A 27,341-nucleotide genomic window follows, 5' to 3' on the forward strand; every position below is an offset into this window, starting at 1 on the left:
GTGACCAAGAATATATATATAATTTATTTTATACAAAGTGTGATTATTAAGATTAGGATTTAATATTTAAGTTCCTATGTCCATATCATAAAAAAAATAATATCCATGTCATATGAGCTCTTAAAATTGGAATTTAAGCATTTTTTAACTATGACAATCAAATATTATTTAAATGTCAATGATACTCAATTGAATCGTATATATTATAATAATAAAATTGTTGATCGCTATAACAATCAAATATCCCGAAACAAACCGAAAGGTTTGGACTATAAAACAAATTAATAAAATGCATTACGGTTACAATTTAGTCAGTTATAATCACGTGAAATGTTGGAGGCGGAAAGCACATTACGGTTAACTACGCGAGTTTATTTGGCTATTTAAAGTGACTAAACTACCCTCGTTCATTCCAAAAGCTTCTTTTATTTCGTTCAGCTCTGGTGATTTTTCCATTTTCCCTCCAATTTTCTCTTCTCGTTCTCCAAGCTGATCCCTTCCATTTTCACTTCCATTTTCTTCCGAAACAAGTTGAATTCACTGGAATTTATTCATCGATCACCATTATGGCTTCAACATCTAAAAGAGTAGCTGTACGTATCTTCTTCTTGTTCTTCATTAATGGACAATTGGATTGTCTTACAATTGTTGCTACTCTTTTTTGGATTTTAGGGTTTTGTACTGTGATAAACTTGTTGGCATTTTTTCTGTGTGTTTATGTTGGAGTAGCGAGAAGATGAGGAGATGTTGCTTCCACGTTCTAATTTGGCCGGTGAAGGTCCTCAGCGCAGCGATGGTACTTAAGAATTAACGTTTTCTGGGTTATTTGTTCTTATTTTTTTTTATCAACTTAGGGCAAATGAATAATCAGTGCTAGGAAGAATAAGAAGCAATGTGTTTATGTGTTACTATTTCAAAGAATAGGGACTATAGGATAAGTAGAACATTTCTTATGTTTATGCAGTTGATGTATTGTTCGAAGGCTCTTGAATGCCTTCGAGGAAGAATAAGAAGCAATGTAATTGTGTTTTACTATTTCAAAAAATGGGGACTATAGGATAAGTAGAACATTTCCCATGTTTATACAGTTGATGTATCGTTCAAAGGCTCTTGAGTGCCTACGAGGAAGAAGAAGAAGCAATGTGATTGTGTTTTACTATTTCAAAAAATTGGGACTATAGGATAAGTAGAACATTTTCCACGTTTATACAGTTGATAGGTTGTTCAAAGGGGATACTCATTTTGAAAGCCTGTGAGGAGGAAAAAGAAGCAACGTGTTTGTGTTTTACTATTTCAAGATCCGGATTATAGTATAAGTAGAACATTTCCTATGTTTATGCAGTTGATGTATTGTTCGAAGGTTATTGAGTGACTGCGAGGAAGAATAAGACGCAATGTAATTGTGTTTTACTATTTCAAAAATGGGGACGACAGGATAAGTAGAACATTTATTACGTTTATATAGTTGATAAGTTGTTCAAAGGGTTACTCATTTGAGTGCCTGTGAGGAGGAAAAAGAAGCAACACGTTTGTGTTTTACTATTTCAAGAATGGGGACTATAGGATAAGTAGAACTTTCCCATGTTTATACAGTTGATAGGTTGTTCAAAGGCGATACTCATTCATGCTACATTGGCACTCTTGAATGTCTGGTTACACAAGAGTAGAAAGTATTTAAAGAATTAAAGGATTAGAAACAAAACAAACAAACATATCGTGACTCATTTTTTATACTTGTGTCTGAACTATGCTAAACTAGGGCATTGATATGTTATTTGTTTAAAATATAAGTTTGAGGTATAGGAATACATGTTATGGCAAATTGACTGATAATGTTAGTACTTTCACATTTTAGATTTGCTTGTTGTCCAATGAAATGTTGGGAAGTGAATAATCATGTTGAATAACTTATTCTCGAGTCTAATAGTTTGCAATCACAAGAGATTCATTTACTTAACTTTTTGGAGTATTAGTATAATGGGTGGAGTAGAGCCACTTTGGTATGTTTCGATGAGCTTTAACTTTATGCTAGCATTTGGACGACTGTTTATGGATGATGTTGTTGGAGATATGGTAATGAGAAGGATTTAGTGCAGCACCACATGGCTTACAACACCATGCAGCTTCATTTCAAGCTGGCTCCAATTTTCAAATTAAACCAGCTCCTAAATGATTGTATACATTGGCTTATTCGATATATACGTCTATGTTTTTTACGACTGGATTTTGAGTTTTTGATCTGATGGTTTTTCCATGTTGACTTGTTAGCACCAATAGTAACAGGAAATGATGGGGATCCCCAAACATTCAGGTTTACTTGTAAGGTAGAGAACTTCTCTAGGTTGAATGTAAAGAAGCTGTACTCTGACGATTTTTCTGTCGGAGGCTATAAATGGTATTGTAATATTCTTTCTTATCCTTTCATATTCCTTGCACACATTAAAGCTATTACCTTAGGTCGCATGATGTTTTTTCCCCTACTATTTGACAGGCGGATTATAATTTTCCCCAAGGGCAACAATGTTGATTGCTTGTCTATGTATCTGGATGCTGCTGATTCAGCTGCTTTACCTTATGGGTGGAGTAGATATGCCCGGTTCAGTTTGTCAGTAGTTAATCAAATTCAGCACAAGTACTCAATCAGAAAAGGTAATTGCTACATAATTCAATGTTCAGATACAATTTCTCTTCTCCAGTTGATAGACCAAAATTCTCTGCTGAAATTTTAAAGACCAGATTTAGGGTTTGCACTGCTGATTGTTTTTTCTGTTGATAACCTGACTATTGGATAACTATATTAAGTCATAGAGAACAGACATCATGCGCTTTTTACGTAGTGTATTTCAAGATGTAGTGTGGACACTTTGCCCTTTCCCTGCTCTCCCCTCTTTTTCTCATACCCATTCCTTTTTGTGTTTCACTGACTTCCTTTCCCTCCTTGACTCTTGTTCTATACCAATTAGCAACTCTAAGACTCTGTCTTTCTTCCCCTTGAAAAAACATACAAGTCTTCCCTGAAATTTAGAAGTCTATTGCCTACCAATTTAGTGATCTACTTCCTTTAACTATAGCTAATGGCTGATCATTTTCCTGAACCTTAATATTTGAATGCAATCAACACCCTACCTTCCCGTGGGAACCCTCCTTTATCCCGTATTTCTCCCTTATGTTCCCCCCAACAGGGGATATTTGCTTCCAAATCAGCGGTGTTAAGGAGGTTGTCCCAACTAAAATGTAAGTTGCGAACATCCTTGATGAGCTCCAAGTAGCCCTCTCCTTCTTATTACAATCAACTGTCTTCCCCTTCCCCTTGTTCTGATTCTGTACCTCATTGAGGCACCAACAATGGTTCAACTCCTTTGGACATAATTACTTCCCTATCGATTTACAACAACAAAAATAGGGATTTTCTCCTTGCTCTCCAACTTAGATATAGAAATAGCCCAATGGTTTTTGGCACATTCTTGAGGTAGGCAATCCCTCCTTTAACCTTGTGGTTTGGGAAGCTGATTCAACCTATTCCTCCCTGTTGCTTTCATTGTCTAATGACACTCCTGTCTTTTTATCTTATTTTTCAACTTCTCCCTGAAATGAATGCGGTTGTCATCCTTGTTTAAAAGCTTTATTGGCCTTTCCACCATACTCTCTGACGATGAGAACCTACCCTTTTTCCTCCCACATGAAAGGCTTGCGAACATCCAAAAAGTGTACTAAATCTTCCATCATCAACCACCATTTACTCCACTCTCCACCTTCTTTCTTCACTAGGGTACTAACCTTCAACATGTCATGCATGCTATAACCGTATTTACAGAGTCTCCACAATACTATCCAGATGCAATCTGGTGGTGCATTTGGAAAGAAAGAAATGTATTGTTTTGGTTAGGTTTTGGTGTAACTTGGCAAGATGTACATCATCTTTTATAATAGTACTGTTTACATCTTCTTGATGCCGTTAATGAATATGCGTACTACATCAAAAACTCGGACATGTACATACTTTCCCCCCTAGTTCCATGATTAACTTCATCAGCACATTGAAATTTTTTAATGGTGTACTTTTGGTTGTAACTTATCCAACAATTTTTTCTTGGTTTTATTATACATGAAGTTACAGTTACCGATTAAAAAGAGCTCTTAATAAAAGTAAGAAGATTGATCAAAGAACCTGCAAACCTGAGTTGCCAATCTTGAATGAAAACGTGAGCTCCTAAATCCATGACATTCCTGTAATTTTTCTTTTGGATGCTTCTCTTCTGGAACTCTGTTTCTGCTGTTTTCTGAATGGTCAATAATCCTTTCATTATTGTACCTAAAAAATAAAAAGACAATTAGTCACTCAGTTACGACTTAGTATGAGGTTAGATGTGGTCGGTTATGTACATTCTGCTCTATTGGATTATATACAACCCATGAACATTACAACCTATCAATTACGGTAAAAAAACAAGAAAATAAAAAAAGCAGTCAGCTACCAGGGGATTAGAATAAGTAGGCTGATCCAGGTTGAGTCGCCAAGCAGTTGCTTGTTCAACTTTTGCATCTGTTTCATTTGGGCTCTTGTTTTGTCCTTGACTAGTGTGCAATGCACACACCCCATTTTTGGGATTTGCTGAGTTTGTCTGTCTGTTGGTTTTTATTGTTCTCTTGCTTTGATATATTAGAAGAAAGCTTTCTAATTGCTTGGGATTGAGGATGTCTAGTTCCCACTAGTGCCTCATGGTATTTTTCTTATACATCTTCTCTTTGGGAAGAGGTTGGAAGTTGGGTTGTGGGAACTGGTTTCATCTTGTGTGAAGTGCTTATCCGGATCGTGTATTCTATTAATAATAGATCATGTGGCAAAAGAACGGTAACTAGGAGTTCTGGTAATTTCCAATGTGTAATGGAAATACTTCAGGCTGTTTTAGCTAAGCCCATAAAAGTTCGAACATAGAATAATTGCATTTGCTATTTTGTAGGTCTCTATAAAAGTTATTCTTCTTGTGCTTTGCAGAGACACGACACCAATTCAATGCTAGGGAAAGTGATTGGGGTTTCACACGCTTTATGTCACTTGCTGAGCTATACAATCAATATAAGGGTTATCTTGTTGATGATGTGTGCACCATTGAAGCTGAGGTTGCTGTGGGAAAAACTGTTGAGTATTTGCCGTGCGACTCTAAAAAAGGAACTGATTTTGTTGGAATCAAGAATCAAGGAGCTACATGTTATTTGAACTCTCTGCTCCAAACTTTCTACCATATTCCTTATTTCAGGAAGGTTAGCTACTATGCTCCATTCTTTTATGTGGTCAATTAAAGGACTCATTGTGATGTTTAAGAGTTCACTGGGTTCACAGGCTGTATACCAAATCCCTACAACTGAGAATGATATGCCGCATGTGTCTGCGAGCATGCCCCTGGCCTTGCAAAATTTATTCTACAAGCTCCAATTCGGTGACAACATTGTAGCAACAAGGGAGTTGACAAGGTCATTTGGATGGGACTCTCAAGATTCTTTCTTGCAGCATGATGTGGAAGAACTCAATAGAGTTCTATGTGAAAAGCTTGAGGGAAAGATGAAGGTAAACTCAGGCTTCTAAACACATATGAAGTTAATTCTTCTGTGCTTGGGTAACTGATTGATAACTGCTTTTCTGCCGGTGTTAGGGAACCATTGTGGAGGGTACCATACAACAGTTATTTGAAGGGCACAATATGAGCTACATTGAGTGTATCAATGTGGAATACAAATCTATGAAAAAGGATTCATTTTATGGTATCTTCAGTTGATCAAACAAATTCCTGCTGTTTTCTTTCTTAGCCATTTTATTGTTATCTCTTATGATTCTCTGTACATTTGTGTGTGGCAGATCTTCAGCTTGTTGTCAAAGGTTGTTCTGATGTTTATGCTTCTTTTGATAAATATGTTGAAGTTGATTGTCTTGACGGTGATAACAAATATGAAGCAGAGCAATATGGTTTGCAGGTAAGGTTGGCACATGAGTTATTGAGTTTTGTATTTTGCTATGATCTTTGAGCAACTTGATTAAAAAAGCACATGAGTTAAGCTTCAATTTTCTGTTGCCTACCTTGTCTCTCATTTCTTTTCAGCTTCTCTGCTTGGTCACTCTTTTGCAAAATCAACCTTATCTAATACCGAGGATTATGGTTTTTTCAGGATGCAAGGAAGGGTGTGTTGTTTATTGATTTCCCCCCGGTCCTGCAGCTTCATTTAAAGCGCTTTGAATATGATTCTATGCGAGACAGAATGATAAAGGTCAGTACTATTTAGTCTAGTAAGTGCCAGCTATTGTTCCATGACTTCATTTAGTGCCAGCTATTGTTCCCAGACCCCACTCGGAGGGTTGTTTGTTGTTGTAGATTGGCAAGTGTTGTTCTGCTCTTGGATATATCTGTTTCTTTTCCTCTATATACTTAGATTAAAGTACCTGGATTGCACGTGTTTGTCGCATTAAAAAATAGTACTTTTAAATATTATTGATAGATTTATGTCTCACTGAAAATAAGCAAATTAGAACAATACTAAAAATTAAAGAACACTTTTTATGTATAAATGACATCTATAAACATATACCTGACCAGTAACAGAGAGAATTAGGAAGAAATCTGGCAAGACTTTTGCCTCTTCCATCAACATTTTTCCTAGGAAACATTGAGCCAAAATTACCTAACAACAGGGTTGGAAAATAATCATTGATGTGAGTTTTTACTGAAAACAAAACAAGAAAATAAATAAGATTCACTAATCAAAATAAATTATAACTCACTGAAATAAGCAAATAAGAACAGTGCTAAGAATTAAAGAACTTCAAGTTTTGAATGATGATAAAATAAATTAGTGAGAATGAAAGGTGTCCGGGTTGCAGGAAGCAATATAAACCAAAGATGCAGACTGCCTTCGAGCAAACTATCTTTTATTTTATATAATTTTGTTTTTGAAATTTAAAAACCTAATATTAATGTTTTAACTTCTAAAAAGTTAATTCTCCTTCTCGTATATTCACGCACATGAGGGAAAAAGAAAACCTACCAACATTAATTCTCCTTCCCATATATTAATATTAATGTTTTGAACTTCTAAAAAGTTAATCCTCCTTCCCATATATTCACGCACATAAGGGAAAACAAAACCTACCAACATTAATTTTTCTTCCCATATATTTTAGGAGACTTTTTCTAATTATCCTTCGTATATATTTTAGGAGGCCATGATAATTCTCCTAATACTCTTATTATATATTTTTCTTTTATTATATATTTTAATACTTTTTAATTTTTCTCGCTTAAAAGTCTTGAGTCAATATTATAAAGATAATTAAATAATAATTTGATAAAATAAATAAATGATAGTTTTGTCTATTGTAAAGTCTTTTAATATAGGGCGAAAAGTTCAATCAACATTTTTAAGGACCTTCATATTTTTAAAGTAACTAGTTTAATGTACATGCTTTGCACGTATGTGTCGTATCAATCTAAAAATTATATATATAAAAAAGCAAATATATAGTATTTGCCATTAAAAGAGATACAATATTTATGTACAACTATATTTTTGAAAAAAATAATAATATAACATTAAAATAAATACAAATTTAATCTCTTTAATTTGAACATAATAAAAAGTAAGAACAACAACCCAATGTAATTTCACAAGTGCATCGGTAGAGGATAGAATAATCTAAACGCTATAAAGTTTAATTATCTCACGTCACAAGCACATATTGAAGACATGGACACTATATGTTACCTGCGAAAAGTTGAATTGGCAAAAATTAACCAACTGAAAAGTTCAAGCAACATGTAAAAACAATGTGATATTTCACTTATAAACATGACATTGAAGCTAGAAACAAAAATATGAAATTATCAAGCATATATTAATATATACACCAAAGCATCAAAGTATATTCTTGATGCTTCCCTTTAATTTTTCCGGCTTTTACATTAAACTTCATGAAAATAATCTTTCTCTTAATAATCAAGTCTTGGAGATTCTTTCCGACAACCTTATAAAGACAAACATTTTAAGCGATTAACAATGAATTTAATCTCTAGACCAAATATAATTTATATACGAAATTGGAGGTTTGAGATCGAATTGAAATTTCAAGCTTTGAACGATAGTTTACAAAAAAAAAGTTGGTCTCTTGCAATAATTCAAATATTTATACTCATTAGAACATTAAACGGAAAAAAAAGAACTCCTAAGAAGTGCTGGAAAAATAATATACTCCTAATAGAATACTAATTCCTATCAAATTTAGTTATTTTTGTCATTTTTAAGTATTATATATTTGGAGTTCTTACCTATTATAAATAAATAAAAATTCAATAGCTATAATTTAAATTATTTTCAAAGTCTTAAATATTAAAATAATAATTAAATATTAAATGAAAATTATTTGAGAAAACAATATTCTGAAAAGAGTACATGAAAATTTGTGTTTTGCAAATTGAAGTTAAATAATTATAAGAAGATTTTAAATATAGCAGATAGATTCTAACTTGAAGTATTTTAAATATTTTGTTCACTTTTGATTTCAAGAAAGGATAAATTTGTTTAAGGTAGTAACCCCCCTTCCACTGGCACCCCACACACACATTAGTAAATTTATTTAAGGTAGTTTATTTTTTTCCCACGTTCAAGTAGTTAGGATTCCTATTTTATGTAAATTACATTCATCAAAGCCTCAATTCTTCTTACTATTTATTTTATTTTAGGAGTCTTTTCTAATTCTTCTTTTCATATATTTTAGGACTCTATAATTTTTCTCGATCATATATTTTAGGAGTCAATATTATAATGATAGTAAATTAAAATTAAAATTTAAAAAAAATAACGAAAAGACGATTTTGTCTAAAGCGGAGTCTTTTAATGAAGGGCAAAAAGTTCAATCAACATTTTAAGAGTCTTAATGATTTTAATATAGTATAGAAGATATAGATTACTTATATAAAAAAAGTCATATTGAATAAATGACCTTACAATAAGAATTTAATTGTAAACAGAAAAGTGAATAGTGATGTCACAATAATTGCAAAATCTTACGAAAATCCTAATATTCTTGCAGAGTTTATAGCTGGACAATTAAAGAATAGAGTTTCATTTCGAAAAACAATGAAAAAAGCTATTGAATTAACACCAAATCCTAATGAGGAATTATCATTTTCAAACGCAGCTCCAAAAAATGGCATTTTGTTAAAAGAAGAACAAGCGGATACGAAAGAAATTCAAATACAAATTGCGGACCGTATCGACGGAAAAGAAATTGCACGTGTCGGATGGATTAGAGAAGGCAGGGTTTCCCTACAAACAATTCGAGTTAAAATTGATTATTACTCTTATACAGTTCGAACTATCTATGGAATAATGGACTTCAAAATTTGAATATTTATAAATGCAGAATAATTTTCCTACTTGTTTTTCCCTCCTATCCAATGATTGAAGAACAAAAAAGACCAATTTATTCTTTTTCTAATCAAGGGGAACATTTTAAATTCTTAATTCTATAAGATTGAATAAAAATTTGATTGACCATTTGATATAGTTGCTATGCTTAGTGTGTGACTTGTAGGTTTTTTAAGATTAAGATTTAAAAAGCCCAGCCCACATAGTATGAACTAAAAACTATAGAATTAATAACCAACCCATCACTTCTCATTCTCTGGATCTAAAGAACCAGTCAAGATTTGTTTGGTATGGTTTGATTGATTCAATTATTTATTGGTGATGCAATGTAGATAAATGACCGATATGAGTTCCCTTTGCAACTTGATCTGGACAGAGAGAATGGTAAATACTTGTCTCCCGAGGCTGATAAAACTGTCAGAAACCTTTACACACTTCACAGGTATCATATGCTTTGAAGTCTTAATTAGAGTATGATTTATTTATTTATTTCAAAATCAACTTTCCGCTTTTGTATCAAACTATAATTGCATCAATAAAATTATTTACCTTACAAAAGGAAAAATAAGTACATTACTCAGGTAGTAAATGAATGGGAGCAATGGAAACAAGAAAATTTGCCTGGAGGTTTCACATATCAGCATTTTTCTATCTAACAGATTAACAAATTTAACAAACTTGCTGAGCGAAACAGAACCTGCCTTGATGATTTAGAAACTGATCCTTGCATAGTTTTAAGCGCATGATGTAGTGATTCTTCCCCTTCACCCCACTGTGATCTGATAGTGGATGGAGGAAGAAGAAAACAGAAATCCCTTGCAAATCATGCATAGGTCATATGACGATGAAGAAGAATATGAGCTAAAAGGATCTTGAGATGTAACAAGAATGACAATTAGTGGCAATGATGAAGATGCTATATCTTCCCTGGTATGATAGATTTTAGAAACTCATATTTCGGTTGAAAGTAAGATTCACTGGAAGTCGTAAGCGTGTGAGCATAGAGGCCGGTACATTTCGAATCCTGATGCTACAACAATTGGATACACTATTTGTGATTAATAGTTGGTTCTTGAATGAATGCGCCTTATTAGGAAATGTTCTTGGATGAATGTATGCTTGACCAAGTATATCATAATAGACTTCTGTGTGCAGGAAGTCTACCTAAGCTAGTCAACTGGAATAATGTTATTTCTCTGTACTTAAGGCTGTGGAATTCACATCAAAGACTTTTGCTCGGCTGTTCATTTTCTTTTCTTTTTTGGATAATGTAACTCATCTGTTTCATTTTTTAACGTCCTTCTTGGCAGTGTATTAGTCCATAAGGGTAGTGGGCAAGCTGGACACTATTATGCTTTAATACGGCCAACTCTTTCAAACCAATGGTAAACATTTTATGCACGAATTTGTCTTTTCATACATGAATTATCATTGTTTTTTTTTGAAATCATGAAGTATTCACAACTGAATTCTTCCTCTTCTGATTCGTAATATTTATATTGTCTTTTTGAAAATAAATTTCTTTTGCCTGCTTTGGAGTTGGGGTCATAGCATTTATTGACATGGTACAAAACTGTTATTGGGAGTCTCTTTTCAAAAAGCCATCCATCGTACTTCTTCAGGTTGTTCCATTGTTTTCATCATACAGAACAATTGTTATTGGTCTCATACCATGATACTGTTTTCTGTTTATTTTTTGTGTATTGCATGAATTTTCTCCTTGTCTCCAGTGTCTTGTGAACTTGGGAAATCAAATTGCTTCTTCCCGGAGCATCCTAAGCTTTAGCCTGGTGGCTGAGTTGTCCTAAACATGTTGGGCATCCCTATGGCTGAAAGTGATTGACAGTTTTCCTGTTTATCATAATGGTGAGAGACCAAACTAGTTTATTTTCAAAAAGAGAAGTAACTACATATTTCATGGGGCTTAGGCTTCAGATCTGAACATGTAAAACATCCTTACCCACTTCCAAAAAGGCTATAACTTTCTTCACTGTATACTGTAGGTAAGTGTTTCACCCTCAGTCAGACAAACGTCCATCCTATAATTGGACCTGTTAAAACTGGGAGGGTACATTTGTAAGGAGTCTATTTTGTTGTCTGTATTACAGATCAAGTGAAGTTGTTTGTATTCAGTTAGAATGGAATACTTCAACATCTGTTTCTTTTAATATGTTGGTTGCCTTTTGTGTTCACAAAACACCTGTGTATCTCCATCTGTCTACCTGTTTTCATCTCTGTGGTTGTATTTACCACTGACACTATCTATGTTCTATCTTTTACTGTAATCACCTTGCTGCTTCTCTTTCACATATCTAGAGAACTAGCTTTATGAATGTCTCAAGAAGGACGTAGTTATAAGATTAAGTTTTCCACTTTCCACGCAAGATGGGTTAACTTTTCCATTTTTTAAATAGGTAGTAACTACTTAACTTTTCTATTTTACATGATTAATATGCTGAAATATTACGATGAAACACTTGCCTGATCTTATTGGCAGAATGAAATGGATAATCTTATAGCTCTCTTGGCCTTATTACTGTTTAAAGAAACTTCTCTTTCTATTAGTCTATATTACCTTTAAATGATTTCAGAGAAAGTTATTTCCAGTTTCGGTACATTAAAATGCCCCCTTATTATGTGTTATTCCTGTATATGATGTGTTCATCGAGGCTTATTGCTTACAGAATGAGTCAGAGTCATAATCAGAAGTTGCTAATGGTTAATCTACTTCAACCTCCATTTGTGTCCTCCTTTCATCTTTTAGTCTACAATCAGACAATGAGTATTTCGTTGCATCATATTTGGTTGTCTTATACTTCAGTTAACTGACCATGTTTCATATTCCGTTGCATCATATTTGGTCATCTTTACTTCAGTTACCTGACGATTTTTCATTTGTCTGCTTTATTATTTTGTGCTTTGGTTCATTCTGCAAGTCTGATTCTGTTTCCTAGGCGAGTAACATGAATGTTTCCAGGTATAAATTTGATGATGAAAGAGTGACTAAGGAAGATGCAGAAGGGTTATTAGAAGAGCAATATGGCGGTCTAGGGGAGGTAATCTCTGACTTGGTTTACTCATTAGTCTTGATCTTTCCCAGGATATCAGATTTGTTGAGTTCATTTTGATGTTCCTTCTGGATTGATAGCGTAAATGTATGAAGACCTCAAATGCTTACATGCTGGTCTATATACGAGAAAGTGATAAAGAGAAAGTAATGTGTACTGTTGATCAGAAGGACATAGGTGAACACCTGAGGGTAAGATACAGCAGCAGCAGCAGCATGAGCTGTCTATTTATCATTGCACCTATTTCACATGTTGATCTGACTATACTTATGGACATCTTCTAGGCAAGGTTGAAAAGAGAACAAGAGGATAAAGAGCAGAAGAATAAGGAAAGATCAGAGGCACAACTTTACACAATTATAAAGGTCTTTTATTAAAATACCACCATTCACCATGATTTAGGACAAACTCCTGTTACCCGAATTATCTTTAAATTATTACATGACATGAATAGGTTGCTGGTGATGAAGATATGCGACGGCAGATTGGAGAGGATATATATTTTGATTTGGTGGATCATGAGAAAGTTAAGAGCTTCCGCATTCAAAGACAGACACTTTTTAGTGTTTTCAAGGTAACCGGCTATCTTTTAAACTCAGAATGCTACTAGTCTGAGGATTTGTTTGCATGTCTACACGCTGTAAGCTCTAGTAAAATGCACCGAGATAAGTTCAGTAAGACTCAATGAGATACAGTTTATTACTGTTACCTTAATATAGTTAGTTGGGATTCATATAGCCCACCCCATTTGGGGTTGAGGTTTTGTTGTTGTTGAATATTATAAGTTCATGTTACTTGAGCCATATTATTTGTTGCATACTATAAGTCCATGTTACTTAAGCCATATTATTTGTTGTATATTATAAGTCCATGTTACTTAAGCCATATTGGGGCCTTGTTTCGTGATAATTGTCACATTAATCTTTTCTGATGCATTAGCTGCAATGTCGTGACATACTTTTTTATTATGTTGACTAATTATATAGCTTTATGCAGGAGGAGATCACAAAAGAGTTTGGTATACCAGTGCAATTTCAACGTTATTGGCTCTGGGCAAGGCGTCAGAATCACACGTATCGTCCTAATCGGCTATTGACACATCTTGAAGAAGCTCAAACTGTAAATATTTCTCTTCTTAGAATTTATTTCGACAGTTGGATTTAGTGGTAGTGGTGCTATAGTATAAAAGAGGATGTCCCCCCAGTACATGAAGCTCCCGCATGTAGGGGTTTTCAGAAAATTATATGTATATCCCCATCCCACAACTGTAGTGTCAATTATTTAAGGTAATCCATATCCTCTAGGTAACACCTACCTATCCGTTGCTCCAAGAGTATTCAACGGTAGGCTATAACTATTTATAACATGTAAAGATGCTAGAGCTTGTAAGGATGAGATGTACACGTTTTGGGTGACTCCAAATTAGAGGATGAGAACTAATACACTAACTTACTGCTAAACCCCACTAACTGGCAGTCTTAAAAGCTCATGCCGTGAAAATCATTTGCTTGTTGATTTATTTGACAAGTTTTACCTGAATGTAGGTTGGACAATTGAGGGAAGTATCCAGTAAGGTTCACAATCCAGAGCTAAAATTGTTTCTGGAAATAGAATTGGGACCGGTAAATGTTCATTACCAGTGTGCTGTGCTGGTGCTTATTTTAAGATCTTTTCTTTATGACCAGTATTCATATAATTTATGTATAATGTCTAGGAACTAATGCCCCTCTCTCCACCGGAAAAGGCCAAAGATGATATTCTGCTTTTTTTCAAGCTTTACGATCCTGAGAAAGAAGATATACGGTATCAGAAATTATCTTCTTCATGTTTTGCGTTTACATGACAGTTGTTTTGGTGATCTATGACGTCTTTCGCGTACACAGGTATGTTGGAAGACTCTTTGCGAAGGGAGTCAGTAATCCCACTGAAATCTTGAGCAAACTAAATGAAATGGCTGGCTATGCCCCAGATCAAGAGATTGAGCTTTATGAGGTCTGTTCCTAAAACATCTTAGATATACTGTACACACCTTGATCACTCTTTGCCAATTGGGAAGCAAGAAGCTTTGTTGAGGTGCGTTGGGGATGCAAATCACTGGCTATTCCAGAACTTGCAGTTGACAAGAGCTAAAGTGCTCTGCTTTTCTAGTTTGTTTCTGTTCAGCCTCCTTATGTTGGCAGTCTTTAAAAATGTTTGGTTCCATTGCCTTCACTCCTTGGGTCCAGTTCATATGCTGGGGCATAAGACTATGAAAAATATGTTATGCTGTCTGCTGATCAAATATTTCCCTTTTTAGCTTTTGTTTTTGTTTTTCTTGATACGGTAAAAGTGTTTTGATCTAGCGGAAAAACTCCCGAAGAGGTATGCAAAAAGTAGAAACGGCATCAAAGTATGAGTTCTGCAAATGACACCCAGTTATTATACTAACTCTTAAACATTGTGGTGCACCCAAAAGTCTATGAGGGACAAGAGACTAGTCCTCGTTTGTATAGAAGTATATTCTACCCCTTCAAAAAGCTTCCCGTGATGGTGCTTTTCTTGTCTTGATTACTTTTATGCTCCTTTCTCGGTCTCTTGTATTGGTGAATATGTGACGAAGTTAGATGTGCCACTATTTTCAAGAGTTATTTTAATTTAAATTCAGGAATTCTAGATGGTTGGGACTACAAATAAACTTCCACGGTTCTTGAGAGAATGAAGAATTCCTGTGAAGCTAGAAGCATTTAGAAATTAATTCTGATCTCAAATTTGAAGTTATATTACATAGTCGAAATTGATTATGTTAAGATCCATTCAACTTACAAGTATCGTTATATCCAAAATACAAAAAGTAAAAACAAGTAGAACAATCTTGCTATCTCGCTGTGTTAGAGTTCGGTTCTTAAGTTGTATATTTTTTTCACATTGGAGAATATCATGTCTATTGTGTTTAACACCAATGAGGTGTTAGTTTGTACTGAATCATCCATTATTCAATAAAATCTATTTGTCTCTCTTCTTTCTTCATATGGTATTAGAACCTCTGTGATTGCGGTAGAGATTTTTAAGCAGTTTCTGCCCGTCCAAAGTTTTTTGGCTTCTTCTCATTTCTCTTTTCGGTGACTGTTATAGTGTACCACTCTTATTTCTTCTGTGACTGTTCTTATGGTACCATGTCTCCTTTTGAAAACAGTTCTAGCCGCACAAATGTCTTCTTTTTTTGGGTGATATTTCCTGGCAAGTTTCGCCAGCGATTCCCCCTATGAAAGGATTATTTATAAAAAGTACTACAGTGTCTTTGACAGTAATTTATGTGTTAAAATATTGATAGTTGGATTATATAGGATCTTAAGATCCTGATGAGGTCCTAGTCAAAACAACAACAGCAGCCCTTTATGATTTCGGATATCTTATTTATTTCTACTTTTACCTTGTGCAGCTGATTTCTTCCCATGATTATGCAGCCTTTGAGTGCAGATTGCAAATCTAGAAGCCATGAACAGAAATATTTTTGCCTTTTTTTTAGTTCATTGATATATTTAAGTGGCAGTTTTTCATTGTCATTCTGTAATATCGCATGGAAATATCTAAAGAATTTGGATTACAACATTTGTAGTAAAAAACCCACAATCTTTTTTCTGTGTCCAGGAAATAAAGTTCGAACCAAATGTCATGTGTGAAAACATTGACAAGAACTCCACTTTTCGATCAAGCCAGGTATGCCCTGACCACACCATTATGTGTATATCACGCCAATGTACACTTCTTATGAATGATTACTTGTCTTTTTTATGTGCAGCTTGAGGATGGTGACATAGTATGCTTCCAAAAATCTCTAACGGCTGAAAGTCGACAAAAATTCCGTTATCCTGATGTTCCTTCCTTCCTGGAGTATGTTCACAATCGCCAGGTATTTTATGTCTAAATATGTTCAATAACAATTATGGTCAGTGAGGATTCATATAGCTCAACTGCAACTTGCTTTCGACTGAGGCGTAGTAGTATTTGTTGTTGCTAATTCCATAAGATTGATGATACCATTGTGGATTGCTTCTCAAATTACTTGCATGTACTGAAGACTTTTACTGAGGGAAAACTAGCTGAAATCTAAATCCTGATTTTTGTTGCATTACATACTGAGTTGTTGATAAGTTCCTTGGATCACTTGCATACACTTAGGGGGGGGGGGGGGGCTTGCTGACTCCCTCCATACATGGGCATTGAGATTTTTATATGAACACAATATTCTGAAGATCTTTAAAATTCTGATAAGATGACAAATTATTTTAGCTTTATTCTTTGTTAGCAGTTTTGTATTGACTCATTGTCCAGAACTTTACAGATTTCAGAATGGAATATTAGAATCGAAGCCTTAAATGTTTGGACTTTCTAGATTTAATTTTGGTTACGAAATTTGGAAAAGAATGTGAAGAGAAAGAAATGAAACCCTAACTAAAGCAAAAGAAAACACCTAGTGTATCTACTTAGTGATTTTAATCTCTAAGCAATAAACAGTAAGGCAAGATCTGCTTATACCACATGGAACCGATGAGATGGTTTGCAATAAATCAACTTGTTTTCCAACAGTGTTCTTTCTATTATGGTCCTGCTCCTCTTCAAGAAATCTTGACACATTGAAGTATGTCTGTGACTTCATATTTCTTTTGGCAGTCATCAGATTTCTGATACTACTATGTTTTTCAGGTCGTTCACTTCCGATCTTTAGATAAACCCAAGGAGCGGGGTTTCTGGTTAGAGCTGTATGTTCAAAAACCTCATATATGCTGATAATATCATTTTACTTCTCTTTTTCCCTTTTATTGTTTTGTTTCTCTATGCCATTGACTAAATTTGAGCATTCGTACTATATCAAACGTTTTCTTGTAAATGCTAGGTCTTTGATCAATACATATGATGAAATTGTGGGAAGAATAGCTCAACAACTCGAGTTGGATGATCCCTCCAAAATTAGGCTCACATCCCACAACTGCTACTCTCAGCAACCTAAACCTCAACCAATAAATTACCGAGGTTTCGACAACCTTGTAGATATGCTGGTCCACTACAATAAGGTGAGTGCTAAAATTCATTGGATAATGCTGAGCATGAGTTCCTGAAAGTCTTATTATCTCTAATTAATCTTGCACAGACTTCTGATATATTGTACTATGAAGTACTGGACATCCCTTTGCCAGAATTGCAAAGTTTGAAACCCTTAAAAGTAGTTTTTCATCATGCTACCAAAGATGAAGTGAGTATGCAAAACTGATTCTTATTGTTTTCTTCCTTCTTTCTTTTGCATTTTTATAAGATATTAATTTTCAATTCTCGCTTCTTTACTCTTTAGGTGGTCATTCACACGTTCAGACTACCAAAACAAAGTACTGTGGATGATGTAATTAAAAATTTAAAGACAAAGGTAATATACTGGCCTGGTAGCATTATTGGATAAGCTAAGTTGAACAAATTTTCTTCTAATTACTGAACAGACTGACCCTTTCGCTACATTTATTTGGTCTTGTAGCAGGTATTTAATGCCATGTTTGGTTGAAAGTTGAGAAGGGAAATATGTTTGGCTGGTTGATTTGTTTTTCTTTTGATTAGTTTTCCTCTCTCCTGATGCTAAATTCAACTTGTAGTGAAGTAAAGCCATGCAAATTCTTCATTCTTTTGAATTTTCGAAGGGTGTAAAATTCCCTCCACTTAAACTTCTCCTTTTCTTCCTAATGAAACAATGAGCACTTGCCTCTCCTCTTTATGCGCCCTCCTCGTATCCTTCCTCTTTCTTCCTCAGCTGAGCATAGCATAAGATTTTTGCTTTGCTGATGCTTCTCTAGCATTAGTTTTACTTAATTGCTACTCTGATGTGTTGTGAAACAGGTTGAGTTGTCGCATTCAAATGCAGAGCTAAGATTACTAGAGGTATTTTACCATAAGATTTACAAGGTAATACTTTCTATTCTTATTGATTATGCCTCAAAGTTAACCTTCTAATCTTTGTTCCTTGATTTACTGCTTCTGGCAAATTCCACGTAATAGTAACGCAGTATCGTAATAGGAGCTGTTAAAGCTTGCTTCATCTGCATATTTAGTTTACCGGTTCCTGAAGTGGTGGTTTTTCTATTCATTTCATTCTGGAGAGAACTGTCTTTGTTTGCATTATCTTTCCTCTTGTTCCTTATGATTGCTTTTATGCAGATATTGCCAACTACAGAGAAGATAGAAAACATAAATGACCAGTACTGGACACTACGGGCCGAAGAGGTTCTCCTTCTCCTTCTCCTTTTCACTGAACCCATTCTTCTCTTTTGAAAGGGGTCTAAATGATAGAATCAAAAGGAGAGTGGCTAAGATGCTTATGTACAACTAGAAGGCAGACTTTAGTTCTTTTTTACAGAGAAGATTAAGAATCTCATGGATAAACCTGCATCCTCCAAAAAGTAAAAAAGAACGAAAATAGGAATAAGACGGAAAACAAGGAAAGTGTGTATAAAGAAAATAAGAAAAAATGGAATCAGTAACAGAATCTTGCAAAATTGAGAGCAGTACTAGTATTAGAAGTTTGATAAACTGATGATGGTTAAGTCATTAATATTAAGGTGATGCTTTATCAAAAGCAAAGTGGTATTACTGATCTTTGTTTTGATGTTTCCGTTATAAGTTTCCACTGACATGAAAATTGCTTCCTGTCTTTCCATTGAACCCTATGATAGGCATTGAACTGTTACATCAGAATTCATGACATGGAAGTTTTTCAGAAGTAACATGGAATTATTTTCCAAACCTGACATTCAGCACTAGATATGAATGTGACATTTGAAGTTGTTTGTTAGTGCAGCAGTTCATTGTGGATCCTTCTTTCTTGCAGATACCTGAAGAAGAGAAAAATCTTGGCCCACATGATTGTTTGGCTCATGTATGCCACTTTAAGAAGGAGGCAGCACAAAATCAAATGGTAAGATTATTCTGCACTCATGCCCCCCACTCTCTGATAGGTTTTCCCTTCACCTTAGAGGGGAGGGAGGAGGAAAGAAAGAAGAAGAGATGGAGGAGAGTTTAAGCTAGGAGAGAGAAAAATAAGGAGGAAATTTTCTGCAGTCACTTGAAATTCAGAAATCTGTCTTATGTATCGTTATATTCTTGTCTCTAACAGAAAATTCAAAATTTTGGGGAACCTTTCCTCTTGATTATCCACGAGAATGAGACATTAGCTGAACTTAAGTTGCGTATACAGAAGAAATTGCAGGTCCCAGATGAAGAGTTTGCTAAGGTAATTTGCAACTTGACGTTTCCATTCCCATGAATGAGGGTTTCAATAGGTAGTTACAAGAATTCCTTTATCATTTAGATCCTATATTAGGTAGTTACTTCTTTTGTTTACAATTTTCCAGTGGAAATTTGCATTCCTCTCTCTTGATCGTCTTGAGTACCTTGAGGACATGGACATCTTGTCGAGTCGTTTACAGGTATTAAAATGACTCCTCAAATCTGAAAAAGAAAAATGCAAAAAAGGAGTGGTGCTAAATTCATGATCTAGTCTCATGTCCTCACCACACATGTGTGATTAAATGTTAGATTGCTTTTCATCTTCTTGTTCCTCTGCAGCGAAGGGATGTCTCTGGTGTTTACGAGCAGTATCTTGGATTGGAGCATTCTGACGGTGCTCCTAAAAGGACTCATGCAGCACATCAGGTAATTTGTGTATCCGGTTCTTACATGTGGACATTACAATTTTCTCGAGATCCGCAAAGGATTTGTGTGTATGTTAAAGAAGTTTTTCTCGAGAATTGCTAGTTTCAACTGTAAGTAGTGTTCATTGTGAATAAGAATTTTAACTTATAAAATTTTTCCTTTGATGTTGCAGAATCGCCACTCGCATGAGAAATCTGTGAAAATATACAACTAGTAACACAGCAGAAATGAAGATTAAATTCCACTAATAATCATTGCACTGGTCGCCAAGGCCCAAGCATATAAAGTCAGTAGCAGCAGAGCTACTTGTTTGCTAAATACATGTTGAGTCTGTACAGGTTTGATTCTTGTTCCAGGAGCATCTGTTTCTGATATGGATGTGAAGTGTGGTTCAGATGCAGCATCCATATCCTACTGATTAATCTCGTATGCGAACTATTACTAACTCCTCTGTTCACTGCTAGTGTAAGTCGCACGAATGTGCAAAATTTTGAACAAGCGAATGTGTACATCATATATAGTGTTTTGATTCGTTTCTGGTCTTCTTTGATCTCCTTGGTTTGCATCTGGGACAAGAGTGCGTACAAGCTAAGGCTATCTGCAAACTTATTTTTTGGTAACAAGTAAGAGAGTTTCGAAAATTCTATTGGGAGAGAGTGAAGGAGAGTGTACATCATATTTCATGCAATATGAGACTGCAACTGCAATAGTAATGAGATTGATGGGATTAATGCATTTGAATTTCAAGGGTCTAAAGTCATAGTGCACCTCTAAATTTTTCCACGTCTTTCATTTTGACACCTTATCTAAAATTTATTCCTATTGAATACTTCAACATTACTAATCAAAGAGTGAGCATCCACAAGATTTACTGATTATGTGGGATTTATGAATGAATGGCTGGTGAACCACTTCTTCTTTCCCTTCCGATATAAGATCCAGGCAAAACAAAACTAAGATGGATTTGGATTTGCCAAATGTAAAGTTCAAACATTTGTTAATTAAAAATAAAAGGATGTTTGCCCATCTAACAAATAATTATATGAAATTATTTTAGTTTTTTGTTTTCTACAGTATAAAGGAAAAAAACATATAGTGCCTTTATAAAATGACTCAAGAAAAGATTTCCCCTAAAGTCAAAGTGCATAGAGACGCCAACCTACCTGCTATTTGTGCCAATAGAGGGAGAGAATTTTAGCACCCGTTTGATTTCAAAAGAACTTTCTTATTTGCATTCTTTTGTTTATTGATGTTCCATTCGGGGTTTAGTATTCATATTGAGGTCGGATTAAATTTAAATTCATGTATAATAGGATCTATTTTGCTCTCAATTTTATTTTTTTCATTTCTGAAACTAAAACTCATAATCTTTGATTAATGGTGAAAGGATCCGGATCATCCCATCACCATGGATATTGCTTATTTATTAATGGCGTCAAGTTCACTGACATAAACAAAAGAATGCAAATAAGAAAGTTCTTGGAAATGTATAACTTATGTAAATCACATAGTGTTGAGAGTTAATTACATCATATTCTTATTTTTTAAAAAAATTATAAAAATCTCTTATTTTTTGAGAAAACCGGATACATAAGTCATCTTTCTTGATACATAGTGATGCCTTTAATGCTGTTGCGATAAAAAAGGAAAATTAATGAAAGATCTGTTAATTGAATATTTTGTTACGTTTAAAAAGGAAAAAGTAAATAAAAAAAGCATAAATTATGGAAAAACGTTATTGGCAATGTGATTTAATCCCTGGCAAATTGAAGCATGCTAGTACAATTCAAAATTCAAAATTCTTCTTCCCATTCTTCCAAAAAAACTCTCAATTTTTGAATCAAAATTGTCGACAAATTGTATTGATACAACATGAACCCGTCGATCTTGTTGAGATATTCCAAAATCTGAAAAAGTAAGGTGAGGTATGAACGATATAAAAGTGATGAAATTGTTGTTGGTCAAAATACGGGAGTTGGTGGTGGCTTCGATAAGGGCTTTGAGTCAAGATCCATAGATGACATCATTGTTGAAAGTTAAAAAACTTACAGCAGTTGGTACAGAGCAAAGAAGAATGTGTAAAAGAATTTTGTCATCATGTTTTTTTGTTTTCAACAAATCAGATTGTTGATTATTTTTTTGTAATTTTTGTTGTTCATCTTTTTGTGATATATATAGATTTAGATTTTTAATGTATCTAGTTGTTTTCTTTCTTAAATTAATGTATCATGCCTTTGTTTCAATATTATGATACATTACATTTTTATCATGCACAATATATTGTGTTCAAATATTAGTTTTGATACATAACCTTAATTTATTAAAACACAGATTAGTATGTATCATGTTCATAGTTATTTATTTGATACATAATTGTTACAAATTTCGTTATTTTTTACTACCAGATACATACATCTTAACTTATTCAACTAGAAGGCTATGTATCTATAGACATTATCAAATATAATTGTTGATATATAAACACTAATGTTTTTATAACAATATCAGTTTGTATCATATTCATAGTTATGTATATGACAGAACGTTGATAGAACAACTGATTGATTTTTTTTTTGATTTTTTGTTGTTAATCTTTTTCTGATACATATTGAGTTCTGGACATGATACATAAATTTGAATTTATAATAAATGTATCTGATACATAACGACTATCAGTATCTATTTCAAATATAACATCTTATGGACAACAATTACCTATTTAATGTATCTAGTAGAAATATTGTACATAAGAATTCAAACAAGGTACACAAATAGTAATGTATCATGATAAATCTATCCATCTCAAAAATACAATTCAAATGTAATGTCACGACCTAACCCCGTGGGCCATGACTAGTGTCCGAATTGGACACTCATATACATACCTATTATCTATAGTCAATCGGCAATTAAACATGATACAGGATTTATATGGGCAGCACATCGTCTCAAACTGTCACTTATATATTACCAAAATCACCTATCTCGTGGGGAATCTTAATTGTCAAAAATACGATAACATAATACGTAAGCCGACAATGCTTCCACTCCGAATGTAAATGTCCAAAAACATAAGCCATACTAGTACACCGGACAACATCTATATACCACCCACATATATGTCTACAGACCTCTAAGAATATCAACAGTAACATATGACGGGACAGGACCCCGCCATACCCATGGATAAATAAATATATACATCAAAATATCTATATCGAAATTCTAGGCTCCGGGACAATAGAGCACTTCCAAAATAACTGAGTGAAAATTCTAAGTTGGCGGATCCCCGAAATTAATATTTGTACCTGCGGGCATGAAACGCAGCCCCCCGAAGAGAGGAGGGTCAGTACGATATATGTACTGAGTATATAAAGCATAAAATACCATAAAGGAGTTCACATTTGAAATAGGCAATCAGGAGACAAGTATAATACCGATAATCAAGAAATCATTGTACCTGTGCCTTATGCATGATCATATCATATATCATATCCGGCCCATTATGAACTCGGTGAATCTGTCATATACATGTATATCATATTCAGCCCATCATGGATCTCGGCACCATCATCATATCACCATGTCATCATACCATATCATCATATATATATATCGTACCCGGCCCTCTAGTGAGGGACTCGGTGAATAATGCAGTGAAACTGTGCACGAATACATACCCGGTCCGGGACTCAGTGAAAGATACATTAAGGCATGCACGAGTAGAGTAGTGAGTAACCATATGCATTTAAATCATCATTTGAGACTCAATAGAATAATTCAAATGAAAAATCATTTGAAAATCAAGACAATATTCATTTCAAGTAACCTCCGATTGACATTATAAATTATTCCAAATATGAATTATACAGAAGTATTATTTATACTAAAATACGACTTATACCAACTTGGATGGCTGGAATCATACATATGAGTCAATACATAACGATATAAATTCTGAAAATTAAGAACATTCGCCATCCTAGTATATCTAAGAATAAGAGCTTCGTTGGAATTTTAAACATTCGTCGTCCATTTATTTCATAAGATCATGCCAAAAGAAACAAAGGTTAGATTTACATACCTTTAGTGTTTATACGAATATGTTGCCCAATATTTTCTCAACCTATATTAAAACGTTAAGCACTATGGTTAAGCTATGGACATGAATAAAACGTACTCTACCGTTAGTAGGTTATTTCTAAAAAAAAATTGGACAGCACCTCCCTTATACCGCTCACTTTTTCCACTTTCAAATCAGCCATATAATCATCAAGTAATATCAACAATCCAAAATATTGACATAAAACAAAATTTATTATTGACAATAAGCCTAGAATGTTGCCACCCGAATTATGTTACCCAAAATAGTAAGTTCGGAAAATCGAGTACCTCAAGTTGTGTCCACATTTTGAAATTGAAAACGGTAAAACTGGACTTAATGACCTTCATAAAACTTTTAGATCTATGTCTTAAGTTTTTAACTCAAAAGAAATCAATTCAAAACTCATTTTGTACAAAAAGATATCATCAAAACACTAACAGCTATACATGAGAGATTTTTCAATCCAGAATCTGGACAGAATTTTTCTCATGATTCATCCCCTTTTTTCGACATAATAACAGAATATATAGACTACAATATAAACATAAGAGTTGTAGGTACGTGTATTATCTTTCCAAAACATGTTTAATATCTAAAATCAAAGGTCTACACAATTAGATATTCCAGATTTACTACCAGCTACACAATCCCAAAAACGGATTTGAACCCTCACAATCTTCATACACCTTTTTCCTCCAAATTCAAGAACAACAACTCATCAACAACATCCAAGCAATATCAACCATTATTATACATCATTACTAAGCTAATTCCATCCATTTAAGCTACCTAAAACAACCCTTTAACCCATAAATCTCAACAAATCACCAAACTAATTTATAACGCTATTTTCTCCGTTCTAATCCGTTAAAACTCTAACTAAACTTGTAAACAATAAAAAAGGAACTTTAATATTACCTCAAGTGTGCAGCAAACAAACTAAATCTTCTCCTTATTGGCTGATATCTAGCTCAAATTGAAGCCAACGCGACGTACAACAATTTTCTCTTCATGAGCTTCGGATTTCGGAACTCGAATTTTGATCGGATTGGGATTTTCTCTCAAGAACTTCCTCTCTCTCTCTCTCTAGAAATTTATGGATGTTTTCTCATTTGAGGATGAAGATAGAAACTTAAACAAATCCCTTAAGGATGTGATTATTGGGCCTGACCCGAGTTAGAATCGGGTTGGGCCGAATCTACTATCCAGCTTGACCCCTCTGTCTTAAAACATGCATATCTCCTTATTATGATGTCATCTCTAGACCCACGACCTATGGTTGGAAAGATATTTAAATTTTCTACAACTTTCATTTTGAGGGTTTTCCCAAATTACCAAATTATAAAGGGTTTATGGCCTCCCGAAGTCAGCTTATCCGAAACGTGACTTTAAGGAAAAAAATATTTGATGGCTTCTATTTATATTTGGCTCAAGGGTACTTCTTGAGATGTCTTTTACTTCACATAAATTATCCATATAACTAGTCATTTATAACAAATCATGTCATTTTAAAATTTGAAATTAAAAATCCTTGAATTTATATCCGTTAGCTCACGAATAGTCCAAGAAGCAAAAATACGGAATATAACATGTAATGTATCATAATGTTGAAATGAAGGCATTAGACATTAATTTAAGAAACAAAAATAATTAGATACATTAAAAATGTGAACCTATATGTATTACAAATAGATAGAACAATAAAAATCGACCTTCATTCATATGTATCAACATATTTTTAAGATAAAAAAACTAAAAAAATAATAATTAAGTGATAGAAAAAAAATCTACCTCTTGAATAACTTGAAATCATTAATTAAAAAAAAAATATAAATGTTATAAAAACCAGGAATTCAAAGTCATAAACTTTGAGATATGCCGAATATAAATGTTAGGGCTTTTTACATGAAGGTCAACTAAATAGGTTCTCTTTATATCTTCACAATTTTACACTAACCATGGTCACATTTCAACATCATGAATTAAAGATTTAGACTTGTAGTTCAATGGCTACACAACAACGCACGAGAGAGAGAGAGAACTTGATGACAGCCCACGATTGAGTGCTTATTAAAAAGTCATATACATAAAAAAAAAAAAAAAAAAACTATCAGCAACAACAATCAAAGTAATTATAATTAATGTGTGGCAAATCTTGATAACAACATAATGTGTGTATATATATAATCAACATTATTTGAACCACATTAAAAAAATAAAATTTTATGCTTAATTCAACTCTAAAAACTAGCTCACGAAAAAAGAATTGTCCAAAATAGAATAAGGAGATTACCCATCCTTAGGCTGGACCCTGCGGACGGGCATCTCCCGCAACGCAAGCATCATTGTTCGACACCATCCGAGAAGCAAAAGATTCGTCAATCCAGACTGAAAATACATGCATAGATAGTGATTTATCATCCGATAAGGACTCTTCAATACCTCATCATACGCCAAAAACTAAACATGGCTAGACATCTGGCCTTGGCAAATTAATATGAAAAGGCCTAACATCGGCAAACAAGAATTGTGACGAATCTTACTTTGATAAACTTAGACCTAACTCACTCTGTTTTTTTTCATCTGACGCGGTACTCTTCAACAAGGAATTATATATACCTATATACACACTTGATGTGATTATTTTTCTTCTAAATTTAAAAAATTCTTCATTTTAAGAACTATTCATCATAACTTTGAACACATCAAAGCTAAGAACTCCATCACCATCAAGATCAAATCTTTGAATCATAGCTTTGCAATTATCAATAGATTTAGAGTCACCAAGTCTACTCAACATCCTCTTCAAACTCTTAGGGGTAATTTGGCCACTTCGTTCCATTTCATAGATCTCAAATGCTCCTCTCAACTCACTCTCTTTATCATCCTTTTCTCCTAATTCCATTAATTTACTAAAATCCTCTAACCCTAACATCCCGTCCCCGTCCGAATCTGATAGTCGTATGAAAATATACAACTAGTAACACAACAGAAATGAAGATTAAATTCCACTAATAATCATTGCACTTGTTGCCAAGGCCCAAGCATATAAAGTCAGTAGCAGCAGCGCCACTTGTTTGCTA

The 27,341-nt window shown here is 34.0% G+C and overlaps 1 protein-coding gene and 1 long non-coding RNA gene across 2 annotated transcripts; one reads left to right on the forward strand and one right to left on the reverse strand.

Annotated features, from left to right (window-relative positions):
* Positions 1-395: 395 nt before the first annotated feature.
* On the forward strand, positions 396-20,684 carry LOC129899117 (ubiquitin C-terminal hydrolase 13-like). The gene is made up of 32 exons (XM_055973940.1): positions 396-593; positions 730-796; positions 2,269-2,395; positions 2,492-2,649; positions 4,997-5,262; positions 5,342-5,566; positions 5,652-5,760; positions 5,855-5,970; positions 6,163-6,261; positions 9,747-9,856; positions 10,725-10,799; positions 12,392-12,470; positions 12,563-12,673; positions 12,767-12,847; positions 12,937-13,056; positions 13,479-13,601; positions 14,027-14,104; positions 14,197-14,285; positions 14,366-14,474; positions 16,110-16,178; positions 16,261-16,371; positions 17,166-17,221; positions 17,356-17,533; positions 17,611-17,712; positions 17,809-17,880; positions 18,342-18,407; positions 18,660-18,725; positions 19,330-19,416; positions 19,615-19,731; positions 19,853-19,927; positions 20,067-20,153; positions 20,326-20,684. Exons 1-32 carry the CDS (start codon positions 567-569, stop codon positions 20,365-20,367), a joined length of 3,297 nt encoding a protein of 1,098 aa, XP_055829915.1. The 5' UTR covers positions 396-566; the 3' UTR covers positions 20,368-20,684.
* A 2,272-nt stretch (positions 20,685-22,956) lies between these two features.
* Positions 22,957-25,343, reverse strand: LOC129899121 (uncharacterized). Its single transcript, XR_008769477.1, has 4 exons — positions 25,177-25,343; positions 24,238-24,279; positions 23,614-23,673; positions 22,957-23,461 (listed from the first exon to the last, which is right to left on the reverse strand). It is a non-coding gene; the product is annotated as an uncharacterized LOC129899121 (long non-coding RNA).
* Positions 25,344-27,341: the final 1,998 nt, after the last annotated feature.

The sequence above is a fragment of the Solanum dulcamara genome, chromosome 8 (genome assembly GCF_947179165.1).
Source record: "Solanum dulcamara chromosome 8, daSolDulc1.2, whole genome shotgun sequence".
Lineage (NCBI taxonomy): Eukaryota > Viridiplantae > Streptophyta > Magnoliopsida > Solanales > Solanaceae > Solanum > Solanum dulcamara.

Bases quoted from the DNA above. Each gene is read 5' to 3' on its own strand.
- LOC129899117 (XM_055973940.1), top strand. From the start codon at position 567: ATGGCTTCAACATCTAAAAGAGTAGCT. The intron at 5,263-5,341 runs GTTAGCTACTAT...CTGGGTTCACAG, and splicing joins ATATTCCTTATTTCAGGAAG to GCTGTATACCAAATCCCTAC. The intron at 12,848-12,936 runs GTCTTTTATTAA...TGACATGAATAG, and splicing joins AACTTTACACAATTATAAAG to GTTGCTGGTGATGAAGATAT.